The 9550-nt window shown below is 44.5% G+C and overlaps 1 protein-coding gene across 2 annotated transcripts; it reads right to left on the reverse strand.

The window, feature by feature from the left end:
* Positions 1–660: 660 nt before the first annotated feature.
* On the reverse strand, positions 661–8211 carry stn1 (STN1 subunit of CST complex). 2 transcript variants are annotated; one of them, XM_085356488.1, is made up of 10 exons: positions 8005–8211; positions 5170–5265; positions 4970–5047; positions 4630–4803; positions 4298–4409; positions 3475–3625; positions 2222–2299; positions 1367–1489; positions 1220–1292; positions 661–924 (listed from the first exon to the last, which is right to left on the reverse strand). In XM_085356488.1, exons 1-10 carry the CDS (start codon positions 8135–8137, stop codon positions 767–769), a joined length of 1176 nt encoding a protein of 391 aa, XP_085212614.1. In that variant the 5' UTR covers positions 8138–8211; the 3' UTR covers positions 661–766. The 2 variants fall into 2 exon arrangements, with proteins under 2 accessions (XP_085212614.1, XP_085212615.1); XM_085356489.1 differs by lacking the exon at positions 2222–2299.
* Between the last annotated feature and the right edge of the window lie 1339 nt (positions 8212–9550).

The raw sequence follows: 9550 nt of genomic DNA on the forward strand, positions 1-9550 counted from the left end.
AACTGAAACTCTGAGCTGCTGTGGAAGTTAGTGAAGAATGTAGGAGACAACCTTCAGTCAGGCGTGTTTCTAGGGAGGTGGCACAGGGAGGGGGTGGGGTGCAGGAAACACTGATTCTCTGGCTCACGCGCAGGAGGTCCGCCTGTCCGTCCATCCTTCTCATCTCCGTCCTGGTTGCGCACACAGCGGTCGCAGTAGAGACGCCCACACCTCCACCTGACACGATGCTGCAAAGGCCTAAACATCTCTTTGTGTTGCATCTGAAGGCCTGAAGCAGCAGGTGACTAATCATGGTCATCACGTGTTTCCAGCCTCCTTCTAGCGACAATAAAGCCACGAGTTTTGCTTTAAACACCATCTTCTCCGTGTTTATCTTCCATGGATGGAACGTTTATGACTAATGAAGCTTGTGGGGGGAGCCGGGCTGATAAGGAGGTAATGGACTGATGTTATGAGGAGGCCACGGGGGAAATGGTCTGTGGGGTTTCTTCTTATCTGATGATGTTCTTGAGCAGACGTGCTGAGTGGAGCCCGGGAGACTTGGCCGGGGAACCTCCCCCAGGCTACTTCAGCCAGCTCGAGGCCCATCTTTGTTTCTTATTTATTTAAAAACATATTTATAACAGTGATGGTTTGTTTACATGTGGTTGTCATGGTTTTTAGAAAGTTTAATAACTTAATATTTAACATTTGTGCGCTCATACAGCAGCTGGATAAAAGCTAAACATGATTTATGCACCGAGCGCTGATGCTCGGCAGCGGCTCCTCAGATGGCGGTGTAGTGGCTGTCGCTGGTGCTGATGATGTCACTGTTGCACTCGAGCGTCTTGAGGACGAGCTCCAGAGCGGCGCGGCTCACGTTGAGGCTGTACCGCTGCCTGACTGCTGACAGGATGTGCAGGACGTGGCAGCCCTTCTCCACATCTGCAGGCGCAGGAGGAGGAAATGAATGCACACACAGACACACACAGACACACACACACACACGTGAGATCTAAAAGTACGATAAGGGTTTGTGCCACAGTGAAAACGGAGCTGTGATCAGAGAGCAACAGGTGTAATTGTTGTGCTCATTTGATTTCTGACAAGCAGGTAAAAGCTTTCTTTCTTAATTACATCCTCTGAAAAATAATTCGTGCCTCTGAGGAGGGTCAGAAAAGCTGTGAGGGCATCGCTAATCAAAACTTGTGTCTGTACTGCACTGAGCGTGTCCACGCACACTTCTCCCTCCTCGAGTCCTCCCTGATGACGTCTTTGACGGCCACGAGCAGGTCCTTGTCCTGCACGGTCACCTGACGAGGAGCAACAGCGTCACACACGGCACAGCAAAAAGCTCCCAGAGATGAATGTGTCTGCAGTTTCTTACGAGATAGACTTCGTCCTGGGACTTGACCTTGCGGTACACGGCACCCTCGTCCTGTAGGATCTGCAGGGCCTCCTTCAGGAGCTGACGGAGCTGCTGGCACGCAGACGGACCCGCGACAGGCTCCTAATCAGCATCAGAGGAGCACGAGACAGAAAAACCCAATGAAACGAAGAAAGAAGGAATTTTGCTTCAGATCTGAACACATTTGTCACTCAGCTTACAGGCCGGCTGCACCTCCACGTGAGTTAGACCTTTCAATGCTACGGGGAACTCGTGTTAAAATCACTGCTGGAGGTTTAGTGTAGGCCAGGGGTCGTAACCCTGGGCACGCGTGCCACCGCTGGCACGTGGAGGGTTAACTGGTGACCATAGCTGGACTGGCCACTGGGCATACTGGGCATTTGTCTATGCTCAATGGTGATTTTTCATTTTTATGGGCAGATGGGTTTTTGAAGATGAAACCAGGAGATGTCCTTACTGAACCATCAGAGCTGTGATGGAGAAACAGGTTCACCTTTTAGGTGACATGGATGAGTTGAAGTTATGAACAGTTTCTGAGAGACAAATAACACCAGGATCCTTTTCTACAGCTGACAGCTGGTAACTGTGCAGGGGCGGGTCTAGCAAAGTGTTGCCAGGGGGCAGGTAGGGCATTAACAGGGAGAGGGGGGCACAAAGAAATACTTTCTTATTCTCATTTAAAATCTCTCGCTTTTGATAAATAATTATCTGAATCTTACAACCAAAGTTTTTATCTGATGTGAAATGTATAGAAATCATACATATACCAACAAGACTGTACATCACTGTCACAGCAGCGTCTGTTTTCATTCAAAGGCTTCATGGCTTTAATACCTGGGGGGCCGGTCTCTCGTCAAAATGCCCGATTTTTTGTCCCAGTCCAGCCCTGGACACGACACGCAGTGAATCAATCTGAGAAGATGCATTAAAAAAATAAATGGCCGGGCCAGTGCTGCACATCGCAAATCAGCTCACATAGACACATTAGCTGTGCTGCTTCTTAATGACGGTATCTTAGCTAACAACCCAACTACCAGACTAAAAATAACTTAGCCTACCGGTGAGAGGGACGTTGCTAGCTGGCAGTTTTTTCAAGCGATGTTGAAATTTCCACGTCCCGACACTTCAAAAGCTTCAGCAGCTGTCGGCTCAGCGCAGCATCAGCACCACGGAAACACACGGATACATCCATAGACTCAGGACAGAATTCACAATGTGCTTTCAGGACTTTCAGGTGTTTGGACCAATGTTTTCTTTTCTAATCAAACCAGAAGCTTTAATGAGCAGCTGGATTGTCTCGCATTAACTGGCTGGACACAGAGGACATCGACATGCAGCTGATTGAACTGAAAAGCTCGACTCTGTGGGGGTCAAAGTTTGCAGAACTACGAACGCAGCTGGAATCCACAGCTGTGTGTGTTCATGGAGCTGCATGTTCACCTGCTGGACATCACTACCTGACAAGTTTAACTGTCTTCAGAACATTGCAGAGGCCTTATTGACAGTGTTTGGCTCGACATGTCTGTGTGAGCAGATTTTCTCTCACACGAGTCCTCAGGTAGCCTCTGAATGCTGGACACTCTGAGACCAGAGATCACATTAACACGTGTGTCTCTGTATTAATATAATTCTATAAAGTTGTTCTATATAGTGTGTAACTGTTAATATAGAGCATTACTAAATGTATTGCTAATGCAACCATATGGCACACTGACTTCTGAGGGAATTTTAGATGCACTCATCCTCAGAAAGGTTGCCGACGCCTGCTCGAGGCTTTAACACTAACCAGTGCTAACATGTCAGGCTCCAGCTTCCTTCTGTGCCAGATCAGAAACACTCTCTGGGGAAAATATCAAACATGCACGCGCCGTTTGATGGCGTGCTTTCACATCTTCACACCTTTGCTAGCTAGCATGCTAACACTGGTATTAGCATGCAGCACACCATGTTCTGAGATCTTAAAATGTGATGTCAGAAGAATCAGTTTTACTTTGCTGCAAAGTATCAAATCCTGGTGTTTATTTCAGTTTTTCAAAAGGAGGCTTCGAGGTGTGACGACTGGTCCCACGTCCCCTCCCAGTTCATACCTGGTCAGCGGATGCTGCCTGAGGCGGGCTGGAGATCAGAGGCTGCAGGAGGTCCTGGACATCGTAGGGTCTGAACCTGCTCACAGACTTCTGCTTTAAAAAGTCTTTCAAGATCTTTGTTGCCCTGCTGAGGGAGCTGACAGCCAAGTCTCTGAAAGACAGATGTTCGTCGTGACCCTTCGAGCTGCTCTAATAAAAAAAATAACAGCTGATCAAACGTGTAAGCAGCCTGCGACCTCTTTCACCTTCTGTCCTGCCAACAAATCTGAGAACGCCACTGAAAACTTAGTCAGGTTCACTGTAAGCCTGAAATAACCACAGCCCGAGGATTTCAAGGCACAACAAGATGTGGGAATAAGAAACATCTGCATCTATTTTAGCTTCTCCCCTTTTTCCGAGGACGTTCAGAGGTTCTCTGCAGCGAATCGTCAGAAAGCAGACCAACTGAACTCCTGTGACACTGATCTCTGAACAGATTTGGGCTTTAGACTGTGACACTTGGAGTTTAGACTGCAGCTTCAAACAGAGCCTGAGAATGTGATGATGAAATCTCCTGTAATTATGGAGAAAAAAATAACTGTGAAACATTGACCCACCCGTGTGTACTCTGGCCCACAGCTGTGAAATCACTCAGAGTGTGAGGATAAAACTTTTAATGGCTTCATTAAATATACTGAAGTTCTTGTTTTTAAAAGAGCTGATCCTGGGTCAGACGTGGTTTATTGATGTGGACTCAGCTACTGGGTGTGTGTGTGTGTGTGTGTGTGTGTGTGTGTGTAGGGTTGAATGTTGACTCTCTGGTGTGTTGGGTGGATGCTCGTACCCCGCCGCGTCGGGCTCCAGCTGAGGCGCTTTGTCGTAACACTGTCTGTAGAGCTGAGGAGCCTCAATCATCCAGGAAATCTGCACCGCCATCACCGAGTCGCTCACTTTATCTGAGGACGCACAAGCACACGGGTGAGGACGGAGGCGGAGCCTGCCCACATCCACATATTCACTGTGAGTGTGTTTCTGTGCATGTGTCGCTCTGTTTGTGGTTCTTTGTGTTATTTGTGGAGGACTGTGGGCTAACTGTGGAATAAACAGCTGCAGACAGTCGGTGTTGCAGTGATGGTGGTTATGAGAGCGTGTGCGGATGAAGCCGTCTCCGCTCACAGTAGGTGGAGGCCTTGATTTCCCTCTGCTGCCTCGACGTCTTCACCGGTCCCCTGACTCGGAGCAGCTCTCCGATCTCCAGGCGGCAGCGCGTCCGCTGGGCTCGTCTCAGCTTCTGCAGCTCCGCCACCGGGTCGAAGCCTCCCTGAGCCGCGGCGCCGAGTTGTGCCCCTGCTGGAGATCACACGAGGACACTCGCTCTGTATCGATTCTGCATCTGAAGCATCACCAGGCTGACAAAGGAGGACAAGGACATGTCTGCAGGCGGCAGAGCGCTTCATTTTACTGAACAAACTGAAAGCAACGCCACGCTAACACTGAGATACAAACATGAACTCACACTTGCTCGGCTCCCGCTCCTCTTTCAGGACGTCACTTTTCCAGCACAGGCAGTTTATAACGCCCGTACCATCATCCACTGTGAGCACGCAGCAGCGGAGACAAAAACAGAGCACATGTGACCAGAATACAATCGTGAGGTCTCACGACTACAGCAGTGATGAGCACAACTCCACAATGGGAGTGAGTGAGGACGAGCACCTCCATAGCAGAAGAAGTCTTCCCTCTCCCTCTTGTAGACCACCGTTCCCAGCACGTCGACTTTGGAGATCGGGTGCAGGTTGTAGAAGTAAATCCCTTTGAGTGGAAAACAACAGATAATTAAAGGTGAGTCTCCAGTGAGAGAGCAGCGTGTCCTCCTCTCCATGTGCTGAAGTGTCTCTGAGCAAGACACTGAAGCAAAGCTGCTCCTGATCGTCCAGTCTAGCTAGACTTCACCTGAGCTAACTGGAGTCCCTGAACTGGTCCTCTGGACCAGGATTGTACTGTTGGTAGGGCTGGGACAACGCGTCGACGTAATCGATTACGTCGACGCAAAAAATACGTCGACGTAAAAAAATCTGCGTCGATGCGTCGTCACTTTCAAAAAAAGACATGGCGGCAGCGAGTAGCGAAATCATGAGTGAGGCAGTTGCAGTCAACTTAAATCACTCCACCCGAACACGCAGCTCTACAGTATGGGGATATTTTAACAGAAAAGGAAGTGATTCAGTCGTCTGCCGGCTTTGTGAGGTGGAAATGGCCTATCATAAAAGCACGACGGCTATGCACCAGCACCTCAAACGACTGCATCCAGGAGCAGCTTCTGCAAAGGACAAACCACCGTAAGTTTTCAACTTTTTTACTAACGCTAGTTTTTACCCGTTAATTCATCCAGACCCCCCCGCCCCACGTAGACGTACACTCACTCATAGACACAGAGATAAACACCCAACCTCCGTAAATACAAAACTAATTTAAGCTGCTGAGCAGTAACATACAGCAGCTGCTGTTTAGTTGTTGTTGTTGTTGTTTTGTTTGTGGCCCATGCTGGCAAAATGAGTCTGAATGCACGCAGGCTGATTATCAGAATCGGCGAAAGACAAAAATGTGAGACAGCGAATTGGCCGCAGGAGAAATGTTAACAAGGATAATGCACCACCTGCTAAACGTAGCCGTCGTGGACACTATTACAACATTGTTAAAGTGCTTGCAAAAGCAAAATGACAATGAACTCTTGATTTGTCAAATTTAATGTGTTTCATCCTATTTGAACGCTGTTTTTATACATAATGCTTCTCCAGCTTGATCTTATAGGTCAAAGTTATGCCATCTAATGACTAGAAAGCAGTGCACCAGTAAAGGTGCCATCAGCCCTGGCTGTTTAAACGTTATCTTTTCCAGCCATCATGATTACTGCATATCATATGTTCAACATTGGGGATTATCATTAACCTCTTACTGTTATGCTATGAAAGCACATGGCATAACAGTGTGTGTGTATCTATCTATCTCAACCAGATCCTTATCAGATTATTTTGATATTATGCTTTCCATATAATTATTTAGTAATTATTCGAATTCATCTGTGTGCTGTGTGTGATTTATGATTTCAGGAATAAACAGAAAAGTCTGGAGGACTACTGTCAGAGAAGAAGTACACCATGCACCCCCCAGGAGGTGGCTGTACTTACTGAGAGCGTCTTAGCTATGATTTTAAAAGACAAGAGACCACTTGCTGTGGGTGAGGGATTCAAAGAAATGCTGACCACTTTCCAACCAGGTTACACTCTGCCGTCTAAGCGTCATTTTACAAGCATGATGGAGAGAAAGTATGAAACTTCAATGGAGAAACTAAGGAATGAACTAAAAAAAGCCTCCAAAACATCCAAAATCTCCCTTACCACTGATGCTTGGACAAGTCTGGTCACAGAGTCCTACTTAGGGGTAACTTGTCATTTCATTATTTGTTCAAAGACGCCATTGCTGCTGTTTGTATATTATTAATTTTTTGCTATGATTTCCTTTGTTATATTTGTTTTGCAAAACATTTAATTTTTTGTTAAAAACAGCAGATTGTAGTACAATGTTATTGTGGATTTTGTTTTGTGAATGAAGAGCACTTTTTGGCAGAAAGCAAAGTGAATGTTACATTTTGTTTGTTTAAAGACACCATTGTTGCTATTTATTTGAAATGTTTTGTTAACTTTTCCTTAATTTTATATATGTTTGCACATTTCATTTCTTGTTAAATGCTATCTCTATTGTATTGATTGTACGACCTCTACAACTTTATTTTGCAATTTTTTTTTTATTAAAAGGTCTTCAAATGAATAAATTTGTGTTTTTCATTTATATACATAAATTAGTAAACGTGAAATTGCTATACAAGTCAAATAATGGGGGAGAAAATCATTAATCGAATCGAATCGAATTGAAAAATGAATCGTTAGATTAATCGATGCATCGAAAAATTAATCGCTAGATTCATCGATTAGGAAAATAATCGTTTTGCCCAGCCCTAACTGTTGGACTATTTTTAATGCAATTACATGACCAGTAATATGGCTGCTGTGTTTAATGGTTCATGTCCTTCTTTGATTTACAGACTATGGTTTCTAAAATACATCCAGACAGTAAAAACTTTGTGATAGTCTGGATATCACAGATTTATTTGGCACAACTTTGCAAATGTTTGTGTTTCTTTGTTGTCTTTTTGCACGTCATCACATGGGGCCTGACCCCGTGGACCTCTGAGCTGGGGTACCTGGTCCACTCCATCACCCCTGCAGGGTTTACATTTATGCGCTGACAGGAACTACAACACATCACACCTGGCACCATCAGGTGGTGTAGTTGAAATGAAATAACGGAGGATTTAAAACGGTATAAATAAGTACAATAAATGCTAAAATAAAAATAAAGGAGCTCAATAAATGTAAAATTCTGCACAATGCGTGGTGCAGGCTAACAGGCGCTTTAACAAAATCTAATTTAAAATTAGAGCTTCAGGAGTGACGACCAAGTAAAAGGTGAGGTACAGGTCCAGTTTGTTACCTGGTACCTGGGTGGACTCCGTCATCTCCAGGATGTCTCTGATATACAGCCGAGCGAAGGCGGAAAACACCGGATCCAGTCCCCACAACATCGACGGAGGCTCTTCCGCTGGATCCATCGCAGCTGTCTGCATTTCATCCTGGGATCAAACACTGATGGTTTACCTGCTTTCACTGGTTTCCCGCCAGCCACACAAACCGTCTCCAGGACAAAGTTAGCTAGTTTCAGTGGCGTCACTTCCTGTTAATTCCACGGTAGATGAACCTGTAGTTCGTCCGGAAGCGCAGCAGAGGGCGCTCACGATGAATAAAAGTGGACCGAACTTAACCCTTGTATGGTGTTCGGGTCTGTGAGACCCGTGTTCAGTTTTTTTCAAAAGAAAAATTAAACAATTAATTATTTTTTCACGTGTAAATGTGTTGTGTCTTTCCACTCACTCCACTTGATTATAACTGATTTATTTATAACATTTTATATAAAAGAAAAACGAGAAGCACATTAATTCATAAATGTGATCTAACAAAGGTAAAGGGAAAAAATTAACCATGTTTGCTGTTCATATGTCTTGTAATTGGGATGAAGTAAACATCTGTTGAGTAATTTAACATAAAATTGTTTGATAGTGTTAATTTGGAAAGCCAAAACTCTAGCGGGTCCACCAGACCCATGAACACTGGCTGAGTAACAAAAATACGAACACCACACAAGGGTTAATGTGCAGTTTCAGCCAGAAGATAAAATCTAGGTTTCACAAATTTTATTTTCCAATGCATTCAAAATACAGTAAAACAACACGTGTTTCCCCTTTTCTTACAAAGAAGATTTTGCCCACAAAGTCAGGATTTACGACAGGACACACTACCTTGATGGCAGCCAAATTAAAAAAACAATCAGGCGTTATCAGTGAAGTTCAACCACAACAGACACGATCATGTGTCCGTTAACAGTTATCTGGTGGTGGTGGGTGAACTCGACTGTTTCAGGCGTACGCTGTTACTGATTTTCCGCGGCTGTTCGCTTCATGCCTGAAAGCAAAATGGCGAGTGCCGTAAAGTGGAACAAGGTGCTGAAAAGTCCCTAATATAAATATTATTTTCATTTCTTTTTTTAAACTGTACGAGAATATATAAACACAATCTAAAAACAAAATAAAATGTCCAAACTCCTCATATAAAACAACGCTAACAGAAAAAAGTGCTAACCCTACGAAATTCATCCAATCCGTAGAGTGTTATTCATTTTCGATTATCCCCCGGATGTGTTACATTCTTCTCTTGGCAATGTTTGCTTTTCCTCTCATAAGTCTATAAATACCAAAATAAGATCTCTCTTTCAGGATGCAATGGTCTCTGTTCCATCAGCCATATTTTATTGGGCCAATTTTGTAACAGATATTGAATGGAAAAAAGTTTGGACTTTACCACAAAGGTTTTTCTTGACAAACAAAATTAAAGAGATTTCCTTTAAGTTGATTCATAGGTTTTACCCTACCAAACAATATTTGTCCAAATTTATGGCTGAAATAAATGCAAATTGTACCTTCTGT

This window comes from Diplotaxodon limnothrissa, linkage group LG6, assembly GCF_057381915.1.
Source record: "Diplotaxodon limnothrissa isolate DT_005_m linkage group LG6, D_limnothrissa_male_GT1.1, whole genome shotgun sequence".
In the NCBI taxonomy this organism is placed as follows: domain Eukaryota; kingdom Metazoa; phylum Chordata; class Actinopteri; order Cichliformes; family Cichlidae; genus Diplotaxodon; species Diplotaxodon limnothrissa.

Bases quoted from the DNA above. Each gene is read 5' to 3' on its own strand.
- stn1 (XM_085356488.1), bottom strand. From the start codon at position 8,137: ATGCAGACAGCTGCGATGGATCCAGCGGAAGAGCCTCCGTCGATGTTG. The intron at 5,266-8,004 runs GTAACAAACTGG...TTCCACTCAAAG, and splicing joins GGAGTCCACCCAGGTACCAG to GGATTTACTTCTACAACCTG. The intron at 4,804-4,969 runs GTGAGTTCATGT...TGTGATCTCCAG, and splicing joins GGAGCGGGAGCCGAGCAAGT to CAGGGGCACAACTCGGCGCC.